The following is a 26,552-nucleotide window of genomic DNA, read 5'->3' on the forward strand; positions in this document are numbered from 1 at the left end:
AACACTACCTAAAACAATTTATTTAATCAATGCCATGTCAACCAAACACCAAAGGATTATTTCATAGAAATAGAAAAAATGATAACAAAATTCATCTAGAGGAGCAAAAGATCAAGAATCTCAAAGAAAGTTTAAAAGAAAGTGGGACAAGCTAAAAACAAAGATCAGGAGTAAAATCTGTTAGGGAAAGTATAAGTCTATATATATGTGCATATATGCATGTATGTGTATATATGTATATGGGTATATATAAAGATATGGCTACGCTTAATTGTAGTGGGAAGAGGGGAAAGGGAGAAGAACAACATAAAAAGTGCACAGTAGAGAACAAAAGAACGTACAGAAAGCAAAGAAAGGATAGACAGCTCTTTTATTATATAGGCTTTCTTGAAATGGAAATGAATTTTTATATATTTTGAATCTTCTCTTATATTCTGCTGTGCACATGCTTTTTCTTTTCTTAATTTGTATTTTAAGTTTTAATATTTAAGTTTATAATATGTTTCTTTTTCTTATCGTATATTTAAGTTTCAGTAATAAAATGGTGAAAAAAGGAAACTTAGCATTACCAAATCTCAAATGATATACCCTAAAGGAGTATTCATCAAAGTGATCTTTTACTGGTTTAAAAAATTGAGTGATAGATTAGGAACAGATTATGCCTACAACATAAAGAAGCAGACATGATGGTCTAATGTTCAGTAAATCCAAAGATGCCAGTGTTGGAGTAAGGACTATTTGACAAAAACTGGTGGAAAAACTGGAAAGTTGGCTGCCAGAAATTAGGTATTTACCAACATCTCATACAATATATGAAGAAAAACTCTAAAATTGATAATGACATAGACATGAAAGATTCTATCATTAGATATCAAATTAGAGGAGCACAAAAGAAATTACTTTCTGATCTTTGGATAGGAATATTCTTGACCAGACAAAAGATAGGTGAAATCACAAAAGATAATGGATAATCTGATTATATGAAATTAAAAGTTTTTGCACAAATAAAACCAATGCATTAAAATCAGAAGAGAAACAGATAATGTGGGGGGGGGGATTTCTTTGCAGCAAGTTTCTCTGATAAAGATTTCATATTAAAGATATATAAAGAAATGACTCAAATTTAAAAAGAGTAAGAGCCACTCTCCAATTGATAAATGGTTAAAGACATGTAGAAGCAGCCTTTAGAGGAAGGAATCCAAGTTATCAGCAACCATGTAGAAATTACAAAAATACAAATTAAAGCAATTCCAAAGTTCCCTACTTATATCCACCAGACTGGTAGAGATGAAAAAAAAAGAAGAAAATGACAAATATTGGAGATATTGCTAGAAAAAAAGCAGGCATACTAATGCACTGTTAGTGGAGCTATGAATTGACCTACCCATTCTGAAAAGCAATATGGAACTCTGTTCCAAAAATCACTATATGGCACATACCCTTTGAACTAGTGATACTTACTATGAGGCCTATGCCTCAAAGAGATCAAATTTTTTATAAAAAAGATGCATACGTACAAAAACATTTATGGTGGCTCTTTTCATAACTGCAAAAAAACTAGAAACTAATTTAAAGGAGTGTCTACCTATTAGGAAATGGCTAAACAAATTATGGCACATGAACAGAATGGAATATTAATGTACCATTAAGAAATGACAAAACGGGCAGTTTAAAAGAAAACTGGGAAGAACTTTATGAACAATGCAGAGTGAAATGAGCAAAAGCTGTAACAATTTATACAATGACAAAAATATTATTAAAAAATAAACAACTTTGAAAGACTTTAGAATTCTGATCAATGTAATGACAACCACAATTCCAGAAGACCCTTAAAGACAAGTAAGCTCCACACCTCCTGACGGAGAGGTGATGCCATAAGACAAAATGAAAAATACATTTTTGGACATAGCCAAAGAAGGAATTTATTTTGCTTGACTATGTGTATTTGTTATAGGGTTTTATTTGTTTTTATTTTTGTTGTGATTGTTCAAGGAGGGCAGGGGAAAGCAGAGGAGGAAAAATAAATGAGAAAAAAATGAAAATTAATTTTGTTTTTTAAAAGTACAGATGTGACCATGTGACTCTCTTAATCAATATCGGTGGCTTTCTATTGTCTCCAGGATATAAAATAAACTCCTAAGTATTTAACATTTCAAGACCTCTACAGCTTGGTCCCAACTTATCTTTCCAGCCTAAGTGGGCATAATTCCACTCTTCCTTCTGCACTACACATTCAAGCCAAACTGGTCTTCTTTCTGTTCACACACAACTCTCCATTTTCTGTCTGTATGCCTTTACACTGTCTGAACCACATGCCTTGGAATGCACTCCCTCCTTACCTCTGTCTTTCCTTCTTTAGGTCGAAGACCAAGCATCATATTCTGCGTGAAGCCTTCACTAATTCTCCTCAAATGTTTGTGTCCTCCCTCTCAAATTACCTTGTATTTAACTACTTTGCATATATTTGTATTTATTCACTTATATTTTATAGGTACTTGTATTCAATGTAAGCTTCTTGCAAGATGGGACTGTATTTCAATCTCCAGCACCAAAGCATAGTGGTGGCATATAACAAGCATTAATACTGCTTGATTCTAAAAAAGTACTAACAATAGTTTCCACCTCTATTTGTATATAGCACCTTAAGGTCTGCAAAGTGTTTTTCTCACATCAATCCTGTGAGGTAGACAGTGCAAAGGATTATCTATATTTTTGTCAGCGGATATACTGGCAGAGCTGGTGAGCTGGATAACAAAACCTGGGAAGAGGATGTATAGGCCACTGGCCAGTGCTCTTTTAATGGTAGAGGAGTAGTTAGCAGCCTATGAACACATTTATTACTCAGAAATCTTCCAGCTGTTCCTATTCCCAAAAAACCTTAAAAGTTAAGTTATGTAGCCTTGAGGTTAAACGAGGAAAATTTGGCATGGCTTTTTACCCACTAGCAACCTCTACGTGCTTGTTAGAATGGAAACATTCCTTAGGATGAGACAAAAGAAACTTCCAAATATTACCTTGATTGGAGCTCCAACCCAGGATATCCTAGTTTTGTTCTGTTTCTTTTTCCTCCCCTGGAGCATTTTTTTAGGTGAGGGCATTTCAGGAATATTATCATCAACTTCTTCATCTTCATCAGCTTCTTTCACAGCCAGATTTGGACACCTAGAAAGTTACTGATCCTCATTATAGGAGGAACTTTTGGGACTAGGAATAATTCATAGTTAGTATATAGAAAAACAAAGAGGCTCTTTGCAAGTACAAATTATAATGGCAGCTCTCTGACATAAATCAAGTCTGTCTCCAAACGCCCATTAGGACATCTGGGATCTCAATGCCTCTGCCTACAGAGTGAGCATGAGCACATGGCAGCAGGCCCTACCAAACTGGACAGCCAGAGACCCAGACACGACCACACACTGGTTTTCTGGAAACCAGCCTAGTTAGGTGGAGAGGATCACCACACGATTTGGCTACAGGATGAAGTATGTTTCAAACCCAGCAGCTCTTGAAGACTGTCTCCTAAGGTATAGAAAGAGTACCTTCAAAGACTACCCTTCAAGGCTTGCAGGAAAGAGATCAAGAATTGGTCATGAATGTAGAGTAGAGGGGAGCCTTTTACAAGGGTGCACCCTAATGTGGAACTTTTCTTTGTAAATCTGTGTTCTTTAGAATGACCTACTACTCCTTTACAAGACAAATTACATGGCTACTAAGGAAAGCTGTGTTTTTACCTCCTCTGTAGACAAGCCTGCTTGCTGCGCCCACTGCCACCAAATTTAACCATATCCTGACAGGCTTTACATTTTCCACACTCGGGCTGTTGGCAAACCTGGAATAACCAAAAGTATCTGTATTAGTATCCTACTAAGGAGGCCATGACTAGAGCTAACAAATCTATATTAGAAATTAAATTCACAAATACAAAAACTTGAAGGCCAGAAGAGGTGTTATTAAAAGTCAGGCAACACACGTTCTCCTACAGATTGAATAATAGCACTGACTTTAGGGGAATATTTCTCTTTAAGACCTATACACAGGCAAAAAAAACAAAAACAAAAACAAAGACCTATACACAACTCCCATAATGCTACCCCATAAGATAGAATTTGGAGATAAAACTTAATGGCCCCAGGCCTCTCCTTCCTGGCACATGAATATGAAGAATACTGGGCAGAAATTGGACCACTCTATGCTTCCTGAGTGAAGGTAGAAGCAGAAGGGCAGTCAGAGATCATCCTCAGCTCAGCCTGATGGAAAGTGTGTGCAACAGAATTCTGAACGGCTAGAAGGCTCACAAAGCACCATCATTATTAAAGATTTATTTATTAAACTATTTATTAAAGTTCACAACACTAAGAAATAAAAATAGTCCTTAAAATTATGTTTTTTTTCTGAGTCATCAAATACCTTGAATACCAAAGACAGCTAACCTAATCTAATTAGATTAGCTTTTAGGCCGTTGATATCTGTTGCCCCAATGAAAACCATTTCATATCAAAGGAACAACATTCAGAACAAATATCCTGTTTATCAAGGGCCACACTTATAAGTCTATGCAATATCCCAAAGAAAGCTGAGTCACAAGGATTCTCCTTGCACTAACTCAAATTTGTGACCATAGCCCAAGTGTGTGTTACCTCACAGACACCACAGCGACGACGCTTCGTAGCATTCTCCTTGTCATCTTCTCTTTCATTCTTTTCAATTTGCTCTGAGAAGAAAGTATCAAAAATCAGGTAGACAAGCTTGGTGGTAGTGGCTTTGGTTGGTCCTTTCTCCTTGTCTATTTTGGTAGGGTGTCTGATAGCTTGCCGCCTTGCAGCTCGTCTGAAAGTCAGAAATCATACTAGTAAATAAGAAGCATGCTCTGGTCTACATGTAAAATAAAGGGTCAGTGCGCTAACGATATTCAAAGAACAAAATAAAATGGAACAGGAAAACATGCAATATTGTACGATGATCTACTATGATTAACTCAGCGGTTCTCAGCAACACAATGATCCAATACTACTCTGTAGGATTTATGATGAAAGGGGCTGTCCCATCTCCAGAGAAAGAACTGATAAAGCCTGAATGCACATCAAAGATACTTTTTCTTTATTTTTCTTGGGGTTTTTTTGGTCTGTGTTTTCCTTCACAGAGTGACTGACATGGAAATACATTTTGCATGACTACACATGTATAACCTATATCAAATTGCTTGCCTTCTCTATGAGGGTGGGAAGGATGGGGAGGGAGTGACAGAATCTGGAACTCAAAATGTGAAAAAATATATATATTAAAATTGTTTAACATGCAATTTGGAAAAAAAAATAAAATATTAAATAAGAAAAAAATAAAAATAAAATGGAACAATGGAAAAAATTTCTCTTTCTAGATGCACAGATTCAATGCCTGCACTGCAAAAACATTTAAGCCAGTTTTACTTCAGAAAAGTAGCAATCTATCAGATCAGAAAGATTGCCTCCACTATACCCTGCCCAGGACGTCCTACTAAGAAGGCACTAGAAGATTTTCCCCAAAATGCCAAGACCAGGAAAATGAACACACAAGGAATTCTATTTCTCCCTAGAGTGCTAAGTCTACCACATGAATTATCACACTAATAAGTAATTTCAACATTTTACAGATTGTGTTTTTAAACTGAAGAAGTTTTGTCTGTGTGACTATTAGAACTGAATGGTGGAAAAAGTTATAATTCTTAAGTCTTTACCTTTTCCCCAAGGTGACACCAGCTAATTTAATCAAGTCTCGCATGCAAGGTGTAATGATGACAGGCTGCTCATCACTGTCTCCAGCCTCATCATAGCTTTCTACTTGTTCCACCACAAACTGGGCATGTCGAAGAAGAGAATCTTCTGTGAACCGATTGAAGTTGAGTCCAGCAGGAGGAACAGTGGTCTTTTAAAAGGAAGGAGACAAATAAAAATCAAAAACTGATCTTCCCTTGTCAACAACCAAAGCTGCCATTCTGAGTTTAAGGCTTTATATTGGAAATACTTCTCATAATCTAAAAAGGATCAGCCTGGGGTCATGTCAAACTTTTTTCCATTTATTGATCTGGAATAAATAGATTCTTAAAGAGCCCCAAACTCTATTTTCTATTTGCAATTAACTTGAGGCTTGTATTGGGCACATTAAGGATTGAGCACACTTACTTCAATCTTATTGAGCAAATCTTCATAGCTGACATCAGGGTTATTCTGTAAGAATTCAACAACAATTTTACTCATGTAGATCTTCTCCTGCATTAGTGCAAATATAGGTGCATATTCCTCACTAGGAGCCATCAGAATATAATCGGCAAAAGCTAGAAGATAAAATGGATTATACACAGTGATGAAATGACAAAATGAAACATAAATGAAAAACACTATAGGAAACAAATTCAGCTGAAATGCAATAAGCACACTTGGTACAAGAGCACCGATGACAAATACACCAGTTTTGAGATAGCACCTGTTTTTCAAAAGACCCTGAGATCCTCTAGGCTGGAAGCTCTTGGATGGGGTGGCACAGTGGATAGAGCACCAGGCCTGGAGTCATCTTCCTGAGTTCAAATCCAGCCTCAGACACTTACTAGCTCTGTGACCCTGGGCAAGTCACTTAATCCTATCTGCCTCTGTTTCCTCATTTGTAAAATGAGCTGAAGAAGGAAATGGCAAACCACTCCAGTATCTCTGCCAAGAAAACCCCAAAAAAGATCCCAAAGAGTCAGTCACGAATGAAAAACAACTAAGCAACAACATCAGCATAGTGTGTGGAGTCAGAAGACCTGGGATGAAATCTCACTAAATCTCTCTCAGCCTCAACTGCTTCAGCTATAAAATGAGGGGGCTAAACCTGATAACAGCTAAGGTCTCTTCCAGCTCTAAATCTAAGATCCTATGATCCTCTTGAGAAGTGGCAAACTGTGAGTATAGAATTTCAGATGCAGTCTGTGCCAGTTTATTTTGCTTAAGTGCTCTGTTACAAGGGAGGATTCAACTGGGAGAGAAGGAATGCTATCTGAAGACAACACTGACATAAAAACCAAAAATGTAAAGAAAAAAATTAACAAACTTAACACCAAAAATGGAAGAAAAAAAATTTAAAATAAGGAAACCTGGATGAATCTCAGCCTTACTGTGAAGTTTTTTAAGCAAAAAATAGAGAACCAGAGTATAGTTAGAACTAGCTTCAAGTCAACAAATAAGTTAGTTTTCCATTAAAGGGTGAACCCAATTTGAATAGAATGAAAATTTGGTTTTTTCCTTCACCTTTGTGTTCAAGGATGAGACAAAAGGGAACAAGCATTTATTAAGCACCTATCATATGTCAGGCTTTGTGCTAAGCACTTTACAAATATTATCTCATCTGATTCTATGAGATAGATGCTATTAATTATTATTATGATTCCCATTTTACAGCTGAGAAAACTGAAGCAGAGAGGACCAAAGGGACTTGGCTAGGGTCACACAGCTACTAAATGTCTAAGAGTGGATTTACACTCGGTCTTCTTGACTCCAGACCCAGCATTCTAACCACTGTGCTACCTAGCTATATTTTGTAAGGAAAGATCATCCTACTGACTTAGGTACAGTATTTCATAACTTCTGCAAAAATTCAGTTTTGGTTATTGGAAGGCCCTTATCAAGGTATTTCTAAGTCACCAGCAGGAGGATTTGGAGTATATTCTATAAATACCCAAAGTTAAGAACCTTGACGCTTTAGTAAAATGTTGCCAAGTGCTTCAAACTAACTCCCACTTTGAAGGTACCTGTGGTGAAGCCAATCAAAGCTTTCTCGCCACCATCAAAACCAGTGATCCACCATGCATTTATGGGGCCAAGTTTTTTCGCTCTGACACCACCTAAGGAAAAAACAAAGAATAAAAAATTTAGCAATTTTTTTTCTTTTAACAAGAGTCAAAGAATGCTTAAGGTTTGACTAACAAAAGCCAAAAGTAAAATGCCCTATGTTCTGAATGGTATTAACAACTCCAATTAAAGTCTAACTGTGATTCCTCATTGTTGCAACCTGGTGACCCTAGGTTTTTCAAGTCTAGGCCAGGTAAACACAGATTCTACCAAGCTGGAATGATTTCTAGGACAGATTTAGTAGCGGAGTGTCATCAAAGGCCCTGTCTCATTAAGTTTGATGGGTTCATCATCAAAAGGCTGGATAATAGGTGAGAATATAGAAGCCACAGCAATGTACAAGGACAGTCTAATGTATGTAGTGGTTATGATAACTGTCAATAAAGAGTATTCATATCAGTGAATTAATGGTTCCTTTTATTAACAGGTGATTAATTCACATTTCATGTGAAATATGTCATTTTAAGCAGCCAGTCACCAAAAATCAGTCCTTCAGAATGTTACTATAAATATTTTGGTAAACTAGCAAAACCTTCAAATTCTAAGAATTTTCAACTACAACTAAAACGTCTAAATGAAAGGCCTATTGCCCAAATAAGTGTACAACACTACAAAAAGAAAAGGGAACAAAATTAGTCAATTATAATGAGAAGGTCTTTAATAAAAATAGAAAAAGATTGTGGGAGACAAAATGAATAAATTTTCTTAAACGGTACACAGCAAAAAGCAATACAATCAAAAGAAAAGGGGAAAAAAGACTGATTTTATCAGATACTTCAGGTAAAAATGTTTTCTTAAACATCTAAAAATTGAAATAATTTTTTAAAATTTATTTCCAAATAGATAAGAATTCAAACACATGAAAAGGTAGGTCACAAAAACAAGTTAACAAAAAACACCTGAAGACTTGCTCAAACTAACAAAAGCACAAACTGGGAATGAGTTGCTACTACCTTAAAAGTTTCAAATTGGCAAAGGTAGTTTAAGATCAACAAAAATTAACATTGGTGGGGCTGTGGAAAAATAGGTATGCTATGATATTGCTGATGGAGCTGTGAACTGGTAGTTTTTAAAAAGTAATATGAGAAACATGCAATAAGCCAGCAAATTGTTCATATCCTTGAACTCACTAACCCCTTGGAGGAGGGCTATTATACTGAGACTATTACCTAAAAAAGGAAAAAGTCTTGTTGAAACAAAAATTCATGGCAGCTTTACTTTGAATAGCAAAAAAACTGGAAAACCCCTACCTGTACAACAATTGGGGCATTACTAAAGTAAATGGTATATGGTAGAACAATGTAATGAAATATTATTATGTCATAAAAAATGCCAAAAAGGCTAAAGAAAAGACGTGAAATTATGCAGAATCAACATGCTTTCCATCAGTATAGAAGCTGACTACAGATACCAGCACAAAGAGTAACCAAATCCAAATATACACAGTTCAATCAGAAGAGGACTCAGAAGCAATATATTCGTTATTAACAATCAAGAGTTAACATGCCCTTCAAACATTTCTCCATGACTGAAATTTATGGCATTATGTATGATCTTTATTTAAATGTTGGTTGACGGTTATTCAATTTATAACAAATGCAAGGATGTACAATATTCTGTCTGTCCCAAATATGGTACCCTGAAATATGTATTCTTACCATCCAGACATGGGTTGTCATCGTAGATTGGTTTTACTGTCCCACTGAAGTAGAGTTCTATATTCTTCTCAATTAGGCCTGTATCAAATGGGCACAGATGGCCCTTCTTATCATAAACACTAGTGAGGGAGGGAAAAAAGGACTTTTTTGTAACTATCCTACTACAAATTTAAACCAGATACCGCAGTACTATGAAAGCCGACTCCTCTAATTTAAAAGGACTATATTTGAGTCCTAAGCTCAGTAACCCCATTTGATTAATAATCAAATCTCTACAGCTATCATAACATGCACGTGTCCCCCAACCAAGGATAAGAAAGCATAGTATCAAATGTATACAAAAAGTCCTCTTTAGGTTTATGAAGTAAAAAAAGGCTAAGAGAGAAAAGGCAAGGCCCTGTTTCTTTAGTTAATGTCATTGCTCATGCTAGTCCCTCTTCCCCTGGGGAGGTATACTCTCCTGGTCATTTTGGCATCCTCTAAGGCACTGCTCAAGTATACTTATGTTTGAAGCCTCCTTTGAATTCCCTCCTTCAAATGGGAGAATCACCTCTTTCTTTCAACTCCTACTGAATTTTGTAATTCTAATAATAACATTCATCTCATGAGGCAGTAACATGCATGCCATGGCAGAAAGCCCAAGATTCAGACCCAGCTCCACTATTTACTATCTTCATGATAACCATAAGAAAGCTCCTAATTCCCAAATTTCAGTTTCTTCCTCTATAATTTTGAGGTACATACATACATACTGATATTTTCTATCTCGCAAGGTTATTGTGAAAATCCAATGAAAAGACATAAAAAGCACCCGGTAACCAGGAAATGCTATCTACGGTAAATGCAAATAATCACTGATATATATATAAATTATCTCCCCTACTGGATTATAAAGTCCCTGAGAGCAGGCACTATTTGTTTTCTTATACCCTATAGTCCAACCAACCAATCATTTATCAAATGAAGAATTCCTAGCATTGCCAAAGGGAAGGCAACCTCCAACCTGTGGAGACAGTTAGTTAGGCTTCCTACACAAGGACCAAAGAGGATACTCCCATTCATAACTATAGTTACCAGAGACATTATCCTAAAAACTCCACAGTATGGGAGTATCATTCCATGAAACTCTACTAGGGTGGGCATGGGGATAAGAAACTAGTTCTCCTCCCCTAATTTTCTTTCTTCCCCTTTTGATCTCAAACCTTTAATAAGGCATTACATAGAACTATATTATAGTTATTACTTGTATTTACTAAATTGTTTCAATGAACAGAGAATATAAAAGTATAAAGCAAATAAAATGGTTTTATATATTTCTCTAAGCAAAAAAATAAATTTTGAGGCACTAGATGGATTTTTCTCCTGTGGTTGCTTAGAGAGGAAAAAAAAGTTTCTCACCCCAGAGTCAAGAATTTCCCTTAATGGAATCTGACAGTGATTAATTAACACAAGAATTAAAGTCTCAACTCCATCTCTCCAACACGCATGTTACCTGAAGGATGTTACTCTATGCTGTGGGAGATCATCATAACTTTCAAAGCCATCTTCGTTGGCATCAAAAATGGATAATCGTTCATCTGTTAACATCTCTGGCTCATCCAACTAAGACATATTTAAGAATTATACAAAAAAGCAGAATAGTGTGAGAATACAAAGAGTGCTCAAACTTACTGCATCACAGAATAAGTCCATTTCTTTTTATTTTTGTTATTTTAGCTTACCACACATTTTCCTAACTATTTAAAATTCTCATTTGTTCTTTACTTTTAAAAATCTTAAAATATGGCATGAGTAATGTAAAAAATCTAATCAATAACTGTTAAATCATCCACATCCTAGTTCCCACCTACCTTTCAGCTAAATTTCTCCATGACATACATTATCTGTAATATTCAATCACCCTTGGACTTAATCCTACTTCTGCATATACTAAAATGTACTTCTTCATCTCTATCTTATTCTATGTCTTACATCAAGGCTCAGCTCAAGTGCTACCTCCTCAGTGTAGAAGTCTCTTATCCCCACCCTCCCCCCAGGTTACTAGTGCTCCTCAATTTTCCTTACATTTTTCTTATTTATTTACATACTTTTTCCCTCCTAGCTCCCAACACCAAATAGAACATAAGCTCATTCAGGGCAGGAACTGTTTTTGCCAGGCCAAAGACTTTTTGTCTTTATATCCCTGATGCCCAGCATGGTACTTTACACATAAGTAGTTAATTAATACTTGTTGGATTGAAAAGGAAAAAAAAAACTTACTGCACCATCAGGATCTCCTTGAAAAAATTTGAGATCAGGGTCATCCAGGTACTGCCTGCAATCCACACACTTAGGAGGAGTAGACTACAAGGGATAACACATTAAGTAGCATTTAGAAATAGTTACCAGTTCCCAATTTCTAGCAGACACATTAGAACCTGACACATTTACTGTTTTAAGATAACGCAGATAAATCCTGATTTAGGCAAGAAAATTTCTTTCCAAGAGCTGGAAGTAGCTCTAGTCACATTTTAAGTGTACCAATAAAAAAGGCATTTCAAACAATCTGGTAGTACATTATATTAAAAGGGGAAAAAAATCACACCTCAATTTAGGTTTAGATTTTCTTTAGAGGGCAATACCTAAAGGACAAAACAAAATACTTCTTTCTGAAACTAAATTTATCCCAGAAAACCATCGCTTAACACTAACTATTTAACTGTAGTTTCAAAAACTAAAAGTGAGTTATGATTAGACATCCAAATCAACTCTTGGGAAAAGTGTTTGAAGTTTGCTCTAATGGGTCCAATGATACAACATTATTTTCTGGGAGAGAAAGCAGATAATTTTACCAAGTGCCTCCTTATGTTGTCCTATTTTTTTTTAAGGCAATTGGGGTTAAGTGACTTGCCCAGAGTCACACACAGTAAGTAAGTGTCAAGTGTTTGGTCAAAGGCCAGATTTGAAGTCAGGTCCTCCTGACTTCAGGGCCGGTGCTCTATTCACTGCACCACCTAGCTGCCCTAGTTGTCCTATTATTATTCTGAGACCTTCCCTATCACAGAGTTTGAATAGTGATAAGATTTAAAGCTAAAAAGATCCTAATAGATTATCTGGTCCAACCCTTCAGTTTACATAAGAGAAAAAAAGACCCCTCCCAAAAGGTTAAAAGACTTGTCCAAAGTTACCCACTAGTAAGTAGCATACTACTGAACAAGTTTAGACTTGTACTGGGTTGTATGTACAGGAATAATGCATTTAATATTTAAATACTCTAATATGTCCCAATTCACAGACAACTTACCTTTACAGGTAAGACAGCTTTGCTCTGAACTACTTCTTTTATTTCAGGTCTGTACAAAAAGCACAGCAAGATAAGTGATCAAAATTCAGCCCTAAAACTTGACCTCTGCTAAATAGCTTCTAAGTAAGAATTTGACTCCTAATCCCATCTCTCCTAGTGAGCTCTGTGTAATTCTATGCAAATCTCTACTTCTGTTCTTCACAAAGAATGCTCTAGTTACAGTTTTTGTAAAATCTAAAATTCCAAGACTAAAAAACTATACAGTACCATTAGTAGAAACCCAACTAACTTGTCAGAATACAGAAGTCTTAATCTGATGCCTTATTGTGGCACATAGGCCACAGTGGTCTAAGATCTATGGTGAAGCTAGCCAGAAAGCAGTTTGGAACGGTGCCCAAAAAGTTATTAAACTGCATACCCTCTGACCCAGTAATATGACTACTAGGTCTATACCCCAAAGATATAAAAAAGAAAGAGCAAACAGATCTCTATATACAAAAATACATGTAGCTGCTCTTTTCATGACAACAAAGAACTGGAAATTGAGGGGATGCTCATCAATCAAGGAATGACTGAACAAGCTGTGGTATATGAATATGATGCACTACTGTGCTGTAAGAAATGATGAATGGGATAGTTTCAGAAAAATATGGGAAGACTTGTATGAACTGATACAAAGTAAAGTAAGCAGAATCAGGAAAAGTACTTTTAAATAACAACAATTTCATAGAGATAAATAACTGTGAAAGATATAGGAACTTTGTCCAATCACAATTCCAAAGAATTCATAATGAAACAAGCTATCCACCTCCAGACAGAGAGCTAACTGACTTTGAGTAAAGACTGAAGCATATTTTTATTCTATTCTTTTTTTTACACGTGGCTAATACAGGAATTTGCTTTGCTTGTTTCTAAATATTTATAACAGTTTTATTTTTATTCTTCTTGCTTTCTTGATGATTAGGGGAGGGGCAGAGGGGAAGGAAAAAATTAAAAACTGAAAATAAAATTGAATTTCAAAAAAAGTTTACCTATGCTACTCAAGAACAAGATTTACTATGTCTTACCAGTCTGAAGAGCCTTCCAACTAAGCCCAGGTATACACTGTATCTGAGGACTGACCTGGTTAAGCAGAAGACTAGCAACCTGATGATGTATTCTTTGGGCACAGCAATTTATGAAAAAGGGAAAGATTGTTATCTGTACTAATAGGGGTACCTATGCTTATGAAATTAAGGATCTTTCCCAAAGTATCACAGTGCAAATCCCTTGTTTTACTAACAAAGAAACAAATCCAAAGAAGACAAGAGATTTGTCCATGTTCCCATAGGGAGACGCAGCACAAGTGAGACTGAGTCCTAGGTCTGCACTCTCTCCACTGCGACGCGCTGCTGGCTCAGTAATAAACACTAGTTCCAAAAGAAGGATGTAATTTAGTTCCATAAAACTATGGAAATTATTCCCAAGAATATAACAGGTAAGAATCAATAAAGTGAGAAGTCTACTTTCCATTTCTTTAGTAATATCTCAACTGATTTGGCTTCTGATTAGCCCAGACCTCTTACTAGAAATCCCCTGGTTATCTTTCCTTGCCCCTTAGAGTAAAATAATTTCAGGAAACATGAGATCAGGAAAACCAAAAAACATTCACTCTTCTTACCCTTCTTTGACTTCAAATTTCATTTTCTTTTCTCCTTGTTCCTACAGGGAAATAGTTAAAAATGAAAAGGTAAAAAATTTCATTAAGACACTACGCTTAGAAAGGCAGCGGAGCCAACAAGGATTTGGTTGGTACCTGCTACTTTACTAAAGGATATGGGGAATGTAAAGACAACACCACACTTCCTGACCTCAAGTAGTTTACAATCTAGTTGGTGTAAACTGCATATGTATCCATCAAAATATATACTGTGTAAATATACATTAATATATATCACATATAAATTTATATATTTATTTATTTCCTGTATGAAAGTGGTAGACTTTATGGTACTGATTAAAAATGCTACAGGAATTATAAAAAGAAAAAATGAGAGTAACCTGGAACATCTGGGAATCATTTTTAGAAGGACTCTCCAAGATCCCCCACCTACCACCCAATGAAGGATAAGTATCCTTCCTTCTATATAATATTTCTAATGGACAGTCATTTGCCAAAGCACACATCACAGAGGTGGGGCTCTAAACTCTCTACTTTTAAATTAGAAACCACTCTAAATTGTCATCCAGAGTAGAAATCATTCTTAAAACAATATACAAGATAACCCAACAGAGACACTAGGCCTTTTTCAAATATAGATAATAAACCAGCATTTCTATAAGTGATTGCTAGTGGATCAGTGTAAGACTCGTCTATATATTAAAATGGTACAAAAGCATTATTATGACATTATGAAAAATAAATCAAGGCTAGCTGGAAATGTTATTCTTCCTTCAAAATCAGGCTTAGCATGAAGTGGCTACCTTTTTAAGTTTAAGAGCGCAGGAATTTATGTGAAAACAAAGAACTTTATAGGAAGACTAGGTTATATTTGTATACTAGGTATACTTGCTATATTCTTGACAAAATATTTTCTTATATGTTATAGAAAGGTGGGGGACTCTCATTTTACATATGAGGAAACAGGTTCAAAGTGTAACTTACTAGCCATACAGGTAGTTAGCAGGGCAGCCATGTCTACAATTCACATCTGACAGTCCAGTAATCTTTATATAATGTTGCCTTCAAAGATTCTCAACTATTTCTAATCTCAAACTCCCAACTAACATCTTCAGGTCACCTCCACGGCTAAAATCTCTATTTGACCCTGCTATTTTCTCAAGATATCATCAGTCTATATTTTTCCTCTCCGTCATACTGTTGGGAAAAAACTATTTATGCTGCTTGTCTTTACCTCTTCATTGTCCACTCACATTTCAACCCTTCAGAAGTTGGCTTCAACCTCATAATTCAAGTGGAACTACTATCTCCCAAAGTAATTTACAATCAAAATGCTATATCCAATAGTTTTCTCAGCCTTCAGCCTTCTTGACCCCTCTACAGCTTCTCAGGATGCTGATTACCCTCTTCCCCCCACATGCTCTCTCCTCATTCAGTCTTAATGGCAAGACTCTATGTTCTCCCTGCTACCTATCTGACCAAAGCTTCTCAGTTTCCTTTGCAGGATCCTCATACAGATTTCATCCTTTTCAATGATTACACCTCAAGGCTCTCTTCTGGGTCCTCTTCTTTTCCCTCTCTATACTCTCTTCCCTTGGTAATCTCATTACCTCCAATGGGTTCAACTACTAATTAGCTCTATACAGATATCTAGCCTTCATCTCTCTCCTGAGTGACAGACCTTCATGACCAATTGCTTTCTTTTTTTTTCTTTTTGCAAGGCAAATGGGGTTAAGTGACTTGCCCAGGGTCACACAACTAGTAAGTGTCAAGTGTCTGGCCTGAGACTGGATTTGAACTTAGGTTCTCCTGACTCCATCTGCTCTATCCACTATGCCCCCAGCTGCCCCTATAATATACTCTCCTTGCACAGATTCCCATATTGGGAATATCTGAAAGTTCTATAACTTTTTTTTGGGGGGGGGTGAGGCAATCAGGGTTAAGTGACTTGCCAAGGGTCACACAACTAGTAAGCGTCAAGTGTCTGAGGCTTGATTTGAACTCAGGTCCTCCTGACTCCAAGACCGGAGCTCTCTCCACTGTGCCATCTAGCTGCCCCAATTGCTTTCTATACATCCACACCTAGATATTCAATAGGCATCTCAAACCAAACATTGTCCCAAAAGTCACCTCTCTCAAAGGCACTAATGGACTTTTCATTTGCCTAGATCTGCAACCTTGGAGTCATCCTCAACCCTGCACTCTCCCTCACCCATCCATATCCAATTAGTTTTCAAATCTTGTCAACTCTATTTCCACAACATCTCTCAACCCTTTCTTTCTTCTTACAAGGCCACCACCCAAATCACAACCCCTTTTATCTCTCTCTCACCTAGACTGTTGCAATAACCTCCTAACTGTCTCCAATTTCAATCCTCTTCAATCTTTCTCCTACATAGATGTCAAACTGATACTCTGAAAGCACAGAATTCAGCATGTCACTCTCCTGCTCAAGACGATTCAATGGTTCCCTATTGGCTCTAAGATTGCATGTAAACTCTGTTTGGCATTTAAAGCCACTTCTGAAGCTGGTCCCACTATATCTTCCCTGGGAGACTGTCATTCTCAAAAAGGACCAGATTACACCTTACTTCATGTACTTTATACTCCAAAGAAAACTGGCTGAATTTCCCATATATATGATATTCCATCTCTCAAGTCTGTGCCTTAGCATAGGCCTACCTCCATGCTCAGAATGCTCTCCTTCCTCACTTTCACAACTTGGAATTCCTAACTCCTTTTATGACTCAGCTCAAGTGCCACCTCTTACAGGAGACTTTTCCTGATCCCCCCCCCTTCCCAGTAGTAATGCTTTCTACTTCCTATTCCTCTAAATTTACTCTGTTGTGTTCATGTATGGGTGTGTAAGTATGTGATATGTAGATCACACATATAGTTATGCGGACATAACATCTATAATCTGTATTACATACAGGTTATGGATATATTATATAGCTATATATGTTGTATCCATATAGCTGCACACACACTTTTTCCTCCCTCAGTGCACTGTAAGCTCAAGGGAAAGAACTGCTTCATTCATGGATTTGTGTCCCCACAGTCTAATAAACGCTAAATAAATACTTGTTGAGTTGAATTAACAGAACTACCAAGCAGCAAAACTTAAAGCTGTGATTTGATCACGTGGGTGTTTTTTCTCAGTTAATGAACATTATATATACTTCAACATGAAGTATTTACCTTGGTTTCAAAATCCTATCCAAGGAAGAGAGGAACTTAAGAAGCTGCCAATTGGGGGGTTGGTAATTCCAAGAAGTACCGCCTACAGTAGTATATACTCCTACCTTTGTATACTAGCAACCATCCAGCTCAACATTATTACAAAGAAATCAAGTGTGAGGTTAGAAGAGATGGTCTGAAATTTCAAGAGGCAATTACTTCCAATAGCCTACAAATACAATAACTTTCAATCAACAACAACAAAATTCTCCTTTTCTAGCATTACTGAAATTCAATATGATGTCCTCATCATCAATAACTCTATATATCATTTTCCCTACCAAAAGGGCCATGCATACAAAACAAAATGCTGTAATTGCTAAACTTTAAGATTCTCCAAGTTACCTTTTCTTCAAGATCTTCTTCCTTCTCTATATTCATTTCTTGCTTTATTTCTCCAGTTGCCCCTTCTGACTTCCGTTTACTGGATCTGCCATTCAAAATACAAGTCACAATTTGAAAAGGAGGCAAATTCTTCATATCTATACTAACAATACTGCCTCCCACAACTCAGAGAGTAGCAGCTACAGGTTTTACACTTACCTTGTTTACAAAAAGGTCCACATAATTTCATGCCAATTAAAATCCCAATCTATTTGCAAGTAATCTTATAAACTGTCTCTATCTTCATCCCCCAAAAATGATTTTGTAAAGAAAGATGTTTTTAACAGCACTAAAAATCTACTTACATAATGAGATCTCCAAAAGACATTAACAAAACTCATAGGTAACATTTAAGTATGGTCTTCAGAAGTAGATTTTTAATATATTATATAGATGATTGACCAGGGAAAGACTCCCTACAAAGGGAGAATTGGGTGCCTCATAAGTTACCAAAATGAATAAAATCCTCCAAATCCCTTCCACCAATATTCTAAGCAAAATAATATTTAAATCACTATTACTAAAGAAAAGTTGCCTAATTAAGGCAAGGCCATACTGACCCTTTTGAAAACAGGGATACAATAGTAGGTTGCTTGCCAGAGCTTCTCGTAACCCTTGAGCTAGCTGAAGATTCTGTTTAAAAAGAAAAAGAAACTCAAGGTAAACCCTCATTATATAAATGAAAACAGCACTGGTCATAAGTACAGTTTAGTACTTCACCAACATGATCAAACCATTAGAGAAAAAAGAATGGAATAAATGACATTTCATGAGATACAGGAGATATGCTATTTTTCATCCATTCAGTTAACCACAGCAGCCTATGATTTCTATAGAAGAAGGAAATACCACAATATCATTTCTGATGCATCAAAATCAAGGCAACTCATTGGTTCATTTTAACTTCTAAACTGGAATGAAATAAGCTCTACAAAACTTAAGTGAAGAGATGTATGCTGACAGTGCCAAAAATGGCATTTGAGGGTTTTAATAGAACAAGCACTAGGTTCAGACACACACAGATGTAAACGTTTTGAATCTATTTCTCATATTCTATGTAGTCTAATGAACTCACGCTCATTCACAAGTAAATGTTTGTTTACTATTTCTGTTCAAGACTCAAGTATTCTATCTTAAGATCTATCTTGTACCTGACAGGAGTAAAAAGGATCCAAAGACAGCACTACCCATGGACACATTCTCACATGTGGTTAGAAGCTAGACAGTCTCTCCCCTTCAAGGCCAATATAACATTAAAACTGTTATAAGTAACATATATGTGCCAAAGTTTAAACTGTTATAAGTAACATATATGTGCCAAAGTTTAAATTCAATTACTTTTAGCCTCGCCATCTGATTTACTTCGTCTAGGTTTTCTGGTTTTTGACAGAGATGTCGATGATCCAGTTGCTTCCTCCATCTCTACCGTACTATCTTCTTCAATACTTTTCTCAAAATCGTCGTCACTGGTATAAGTACCGTTTTCTAAACAACCATTCACTTTTGGATTGAGAGTATGGTCTCCATTCTCCAAAGACAATTCTTTATTTAATAGGAATTTTACTTTCGCCAAGTATCCCTCCTAAAGCAGGATAGAAACAATTTAAACAATAATTAGGACGTGAAAGGCTATAATAAAGCCCAGATACTTTCCATCTACTCTATTACTCTATTTAATACAAAGAAATATCAAGCAAAGGCTTGTGAAAAAGGCTCCTTTCATCTCCCTGTGTCCTTCACAAGTATACAAATACATAAGGGAAGGAAACAGCAATGTTAAAAATGGGACTAAAAAAAAGACTTACTTCAGAAAGCTCTTCTTTGTGCAATCTGATCTCCAAGTCAAGTAACTGATGCTGTACTTCTGCTTGCAGAAATTCATGCAGTAGACTTAATTTCTTCTTAATAAACTCCTGGAGAAAAGAGATGATTTGGAGTCTCAAGAACTTTCCAGACATTTGAATTGCAAAGATGTAGCTAAATGACACTGGCAGCACACAACCATCCAGACACACAAGGCATCTGACAGCAAAGGAATGACGGAGATCCATGAAATAGAAAGGTCATAAGACACAGTAACACTGTACTTCAGTGTGGTCACCACCACACCTATTATAAAAGGAATAAAACTACTTTAGGCATAGTTTCTCACTTTAATAAATAACCTATAAGAAGAAAATTACAGGAGGAAAAAGTATAAGGATATAGAAGATATGTTTCTATGGATATCCTAATGGAGTTAGTGGGTCAAGTTATGGGCTCAAGGAAGTCTTAAGTTATCAATTAATTGCAGCTTTTAAAATTGTTTTAAGACAGTAATTTTTAACTCAACTATTCTAAATGAGGGTTAGTTGAATACATATTAGTGTTTACCACAGCATAGGTTCTGGTAGGGTATTTGGAAATCTATTTTCTTTGAAATAATATCTCTTTCTGGGATTAGCTTTTGATGATGATGACAAGGATGTCCAGACCAGATTTCCCTGGTTAGAAATTCCTTCCATCAATGCAAATTGGTAACTTCCTCTAACTTTTCATCTTAGAGAGTTGCCTGGGGCAACCTGTGTGATCTGTTGATGATCATACTGCTAGTATGTATCAGAAGTAGGACTTGAACCCATATCTTTCTAACACCAAGGTCAGCCCCACTAAACCATGCTGCCTCTCTTCTTTTTGTTAAAAATAAACCAAGATGATAATGCCCATTAAAAACTAAATATCTATCTTAGACATCTACAAGTAAAGAGTCCAATATAAGAAACAAAAATCGTCTAAAAAGGAATTACCTTTTCTGTAAGAATATCCTCATCTTTTTCTAACTCTTTAAGCCTGAAAGAAGAAAATACAGTCATTATAGTACAATTTCTCCTATAGCCAAAACCCAGATACACCTCCTATAATCCAATGAAAGTAACAGAAATATACATTTCCACAATACACCTGTGCCAGAGATGGTGGGATAAAAATAGAGAATGTCAAGTTCATAAGTCCCAAAAAAATAATACAATCAAAACAAGAGTACCAGAGCACACCACAACACCACCTACATACCTAGTTAGGCCACGTGCCTTGTTTAAAAGTCAAAAGGGGGAAGTTCTGCTTCCGGGAGCCAAGATGGCAGAGTAAGAGGTGAGTCTCTTTTAGCCTCCCCTATTAGCCCCTGAAAGCCCAGAAAATATCACCCCAGGCAAACCCTGGAACAGCTGAACCAGAAGAAAGATGAGGTGCAGCAGTCCAGTAGACCAGGTAGCTTGAGAAATTAACTGGAAAGGCCCCTCTTACCTCGGGGGAAGGGGAGCAGTACAGAAAGGAGGCATCCCAGCAAGCTAGTGAAAAGCCCCACCTCAGCATACCAGGAAGAGATCCTGAAGCCCAGGTGGTGGAGCAGGCAAACACCAACACCTGGACCCCCCCCAAGTGCCTCACTGAGGGCAGAGGAACTGGTGCAAACCAGCTCAGAAAACCACCAGGTGCCTCAGCATTCTACAGCAACTGGCTCTCCCAGTGCCTCAGCAAAACCAAGGGAAGCAGTGTTCCAAGGGGCCCCAGGTAGATAAATACCCTACAACATCCATCAGAAAGAGCTGAAGAAAGCAAAAGGAAGGAAAGGCCTGGGTGAGCAGGAAATCTCCAGGAGGCACACTACCCAATCCTACCCATAGAGTTCCAGTGTTGCTGATTCCAGCCCAACACCAGGCAAGCTGCCAGAATCCTACAGCCTCCAACTGCCAACATTGGAGGCCCCAGCACACAAAGCCATCGACCAGGCCCTAGGCTCCCAATATAAGAAGCTTGGATCAGTGCCCTCTGCTCCCCAGCAGGAGAGCCCAATCTCTTTAAAGGCCAAGAAATAAGCAAACACCATGAGCAAAAAGAACATACGATAGATTCTTATTATGAGAAGAGTGAAGATCAAGGCAGAAATTCTGAAGAGGACAACATTGTCAACAAACCCACCTCTGGAACCTCAAAAGGGAATATGAACTGGTCTGAAGCCCAAAAAGCCTTCTTAGAAGAGCTCAGGAAGGATTTTAAAAGTCAAATAAGAGAGATAGAAGAAAAAATGGGAAAAGAAATGAGAGGTATGCAGGAGACAGTCAATAGCTTGGAAGAGGAAGGACAAAAATTAACTGTAGAAAACAAGTCCTTAAAAAATACAATTGGCCAACTGGAAAAAAAGTACACTAAAGAAAACAAGTCCCTAAAAAATACAATTGGCCAAGTGGAGAAAAAGTACACTGAAGAAAACAAGTCCCTAAAAAAATACAATTGGCCAGATGGGAAAGGAGGTACAAAATCTAACAGAAGAAAACAATTTGTTAAAAATTAGAATTGAGCAAATGGAAGCTAATGACTCTATGAGAGAGCAAGAATCAGTCAAACAAAAACAAAAGAATGAAAAAATAGATGAAAACGTAAAATACCTCACTGGTAAAACAACTGACCTGGAAAATAGATCCAGGAGAGACAATTTAAAAATTATTGGTCTACCTGAAAATCACGATGAAAAAAAGAGCCTGGACAGCATCTTTCAGGAAATCATAAAGGAAAACTGCCCTGAGGTCCTAGAACCAGAGGGTAAAATAGCCATAGAAAGAATCCACCAATCACCTCCTGAAAGAGATCCCAAATTGAAAACACCAAGGAATATAGTAGCCAAATTCCAAAATTACCAGGTCAAAGAGAAAATACTGCAAGCAGCCAGAAAGAAACAATTTAAATATCATGGAACCACAGTTAGGATTACACAGGACCTTGCAGCTTTTGCATTAAAAGACCATAGGGCATGAAATATGATATTCCTTAATTACAACCAAGGATCAACTACCCAGGGAAAATGAGCATGATCTTTCAGGGGAGGAGATGGATATTCAACAAAATAGTGGACTTTCATACCTTCCTGATAAAAAGACCAGAAGTCAAATGTCAAAAGGTACCTAGAGTATACTTTATCAACTGGTACAAATGAAACCTAAAAGATTTCTTCTTTTTCTTGTTTGCTTTTGTTTTTAAGGCAATTGGGGTTAAGTGACTTGCCCAGGGTCATACAGCGAGTAAATGTCAAGTGTCTGGTCAGAGGCCAGATTTGAACTCAGGTCCTCCTGACTTCAGGGCCCATGTCTATCCACTGAACTACCTAGCTGCCATGAAACTTAGAGGGTTACTCTCTTTTGCTGGCTCATCATCCCCCACACTCCCTAACTGTGGGTATTCCCAAGCCTTTGTCCTGAACCTTCTCTTCCTCTCCTCACATTTTCTCTTCATGACTTCACTAGCTCTCATGTTTAATTATCATCTCCATGAAATAATTCTCAGATCTATAATCAACTCCAGACTGGGGTCTCTCTCTGTCTCAAGTTCCAGTCCCAGATCATTAACTACTTACTGGACACTTCAGACTGTATGTACATTCCCTAGATATCTTAAATTCAACATGTCTAAAACAGAACACATGAACTGATGCAAAGTAAAGTGATCAGAACCAGAAAAACAATTTATACAATGACTTTGGTGTCATTCAATCATGTCTGACTCTCTGTGACCACATTTGGGGTTTTCTTGACAAAAATATAGGAGCAGTTTGCCATTTTCTTCTCCAGTTCATTTTACAGATAAGTAAACAGAGACAGACAGGGCTAAGTGACTTGCTCAGGGTCACATTGTTTAGTCAGTATCTGAGGCCAAATTTAATCTCAAGTCTTCCTGACTCCAGGCTCAGAGCTCTATCCACTTTGCCACCTAGCTGCCCCACACAATGACTACAATACTGTAAAAGAGAATAACTGAAAAACGTTAAGAACCATGATCAGTGCATTGACCAATCACAATTCTAAAAGACTAATGATAAATCATGCTTCCCATATCTAAGAAGAAAAGTAATTGACTAGAAGTAAGAAGGCAACATACTTTTCAGCCACTGTCAATGTGTCATTTTATTTTTCATGACTATACTTAGTTATTACAAGGGAGGGATAGGAGGAAGGGAGGGGAGAGATTTGGGAAAGTAATGACAATGATACCAAAAAAGGGGGAAGAAAACAAAGAAAAGAATGTCAATAAATCACTTTAAAAAAAAACACAGGAGAGTAGAAGTTCAGAACAAACAGAGCTGTATAGGAACTACCTCATTAAATTTGAAATAACCACCAAAAACTGCCCCCATGTTGTAGAGAATAGAGACTCACGGTTTCACATGCAGTTCTCTTTTTCTGTTCTTGTTTATATAGGGAAATGTTTGTGTTTGTTGATGTCTGTCAAGTTTGTAATAATAAGGAAAATTAAAGGCAGGAATTCTAAGTTTTTAAACCCCAAACTCCCCTCCCTATTTTGTATTTAACTTCCATTTATTTATTCTGGATGTACTTATATAGATGTATGTTGTTTTCTCCAACAGAAAATAAAGTTCCTTGAGAGACTATTTCTTTTGTTTTTAATCATTGTATCTCTAGCACCCAGGATATGAACTTTTCTTCCAAGGTGATAGGTGCTTAAAGTATGCTTCCTGATTGATTGAATACCTATCCAAGGAAGGATAAGACAAGGGTTGTTGGCTAAGAAGGAATAGCTACTAAGTTTCAAAATTCAGTGAATTTCCAGAGAGACAACTCTGCATCTGCTTGCCTTTTATGAACCCACTTAGGGTATGCAGTGCTTCCAAAAGCATCAGTGGTTTTTTAACATTTAGGTTTCATGAGGAAAAAGGGGGGGGGAGAAAAAGATTCCTTCCCTCCCTTCAATCTCTTAAAAAGCCACCTCAAATCACTTTAAAGAGAGGCATATATTATTACTATCTTCTTTTTTTTTTTAGGGAGAGAGGGGAATCAAATAGATAATTTACAGGTCAAGTAAAATTGTGATTAATGACTTCAGAAACCATGAACAAAAGGAAAAAAACAACCTATTTCACCAGCTATATATCACTACAAGAGCATATCAAGTCCCTTTCCCAGCTCTACTTTACCTATTTTGGCTAATTAAGATAGAAGTTTTTACTTAAAGGGCCAGCAACTACGGTGGGTGGGAGGAGAGACAGTTTTCTATCCTATAATGAAGCTCTCAAAAATGCATCTATGTTGCTGCCCAGATAACAGAAGAGTTCAACATGGTGAATGTGAGCAGCTCAAAACAGATGAGGAAGATGCAGACAAGCTACTGAAAAAAAGAAAATTATTCCATAGCCAAACGGCATCCTTAACCTGGATCTAGGCTTGTTCTAGGTAATTATCCATCACAGCACCACCGTCTGCACATATAAGCCTTACCACCATGCCATAAGTTGGGTTTTATATTCACATGAAATCATCAAGGAGCATGGGGAGGGGCTGGGAGAGTGGGCTTTGTACGTGTAGAGGAAAGCAACTGGACCTCAATGGAAATGTCAATAGCAACAGTCTCATCCTCCACAATAAGTGGGTTAGCACCAGGCCCTAGCTCAGAAGGGTCTTTATACTGAAGAAAAGTTAATCACAGAACTACCTAAGGGTCAAAGAATAATCTCACTGATTAGGTTACTATTTAGTAGTGAGACTTTAAATACGTGCTAAATAAATACTTCAGTGATACAAAGTGCTGGTTATTGGAATGACTGTTAAGTTATCTGTACTAATGAGGCAACTAGCTTAGAACAAAGTGATCTCTAACTAATGCAGCATTCCATCTTAAGAAAAAAACATCAAACACAGGAATGAATGCCATACAAATCTCTTCTCTCAGTCATTAACCCTATGGAATTTAAGAAAAAGGAAGGCATTTAGGACTGGCTCAGGTAGAAAGATTCAATGCTTAAGAAGCTGCTGGAGGGGGCAGCTAAGTGGCACAGTGGATAGAGCTCTGGCCTTGGAGTCAGGAGAACCTGAGTTCAAATCCAGCCTGAGACACATGACACTTACTAGCTGTGTGACCCCAGGCAAGTCACTTAACCCCATTGCCTAGCCAAAAAACAAACATACAAACAAAAAAAAAAGGAAGCTGCTGGAGACTTAAGGTTCTAAATTACTCAGGACAGGTTGATAGAAGCCTACATCTGGATATTTACATATTAATAGAAATAACAGCAGATTTGGAATCCAAGGACTTGAAATGAATTCTGGGGGCAGCTAGGTGGTACAGTGGACAGAGCTCCAGCCTTGGAGTCAGGAGGACCTGAGTTCAAATGTGACCTCAGACACATGACACTTAGTAGCTGTGTGACCCTGGGCAAGTCACTTAACCCCGACTGCCTCACCAAAAAAGAAATGAGTTCTGTTAGTTGCCATCTGTGTGATTTTTGGCAATACCTCCATTTACACACCTGGTCTCTTTATAAAAAAAAGAGGGAATAGACAGGATGATCTCTAATAGTCTTTTCCAACTCTACTATCTGATATAAAACAATATAATCAATAGTAGATGAAAGCTGAGGAGATCCAAGGTTCTAAGACCTACCATAGATCTGAATAGAACCATTCAAAAACTCAGATTACTACCAG

General features: G+C 37.1%; 1 protein-coding gene across 1 annotated transcript in view; it reads right to left on the bottom strand.

Moving 5' to 3' along the window:
• Positions 1-26,552, bottom strand: part of LOC110214165 (DNA (cytosine-5)-methyltransferase 1-like) — a 50,093-nt gene that overhangs the window by 17,431 nt on the left and 6,110 nt on the right. Inside the window, exons 2-17 of the mRNA XM_020994912.2 lie at positions 20,871-20,913; positions 19,890-19,997; positions 19,423-19,666; positions 18,645-18,717; positions 18,046-18,130; positions 14,461-14,501; positions 12,801-12,849; positions 11,777-11,860; positions 11,010-11,119; positions 9,518-9,636; positions 7,760-7,852; positions 6,159-6,310; positions 5,714-5,901; positions 4,638-4,827; positions 3,732-3,829; positions 3,015-3,162 (exon numbers count right to left, since the gene is read on the bottom strand). Of these exons, the coding sequence (XP_020850571.1) occupies positions 3,015-3,162; positions 3,732-3,829; positions 4,638-4,827; positions 5,714-5,901; positions 6,159-6,310; positions 7,760-7,852; positions 9,518-9,636; positions 11,010-11,119; positions 11,777-11,860; positions 12,801-12,849; positions 14,461-14,501; positions 18,046-18,130; positions 18,645-18,717; positions 19,423-19,666; positions 19,890-19,997; positions 20,871-20,913 (1,825 nt within the window). The remainder of the gene's footprint in view (positions 1-3,014; positions 3,163-3,731; positions 3,830-4,637; positions 4,828-5,713; positions 5,902-6,158; positions 6,311-7,759; positions 7,853-9,517; positions 9,637-11,009; positions 11,120-11,776; positions 11,861-12,800; positions 12,850-14,460; positions 14,502-18,045; positions 18,131-18,644; positions 18,718-19,422; positions 19,667-19,889; positions 19,998-20,870; positions 20,914-26,552) is intronic.

The sequence above is a fragment of the Phascolarctos cinereus genome, unplaced genomic scaffold (assembly GCF_003287225.1).
Source record: "Phascolarctos cinereus isolate Bilbo 61053 unplaced genomic scaffold, phaCin_HiC Scaffold_4;HRSCAF=312, whole genome shotgun sequence".
Taxonomy (NCBI): domain Eukaryota; kingdom Metazoa; phylum Chordata; class Mammalia; order Diprotodontia; family Phascolarctidae; genus Phascolarctos; species Phascolarctos cinereus.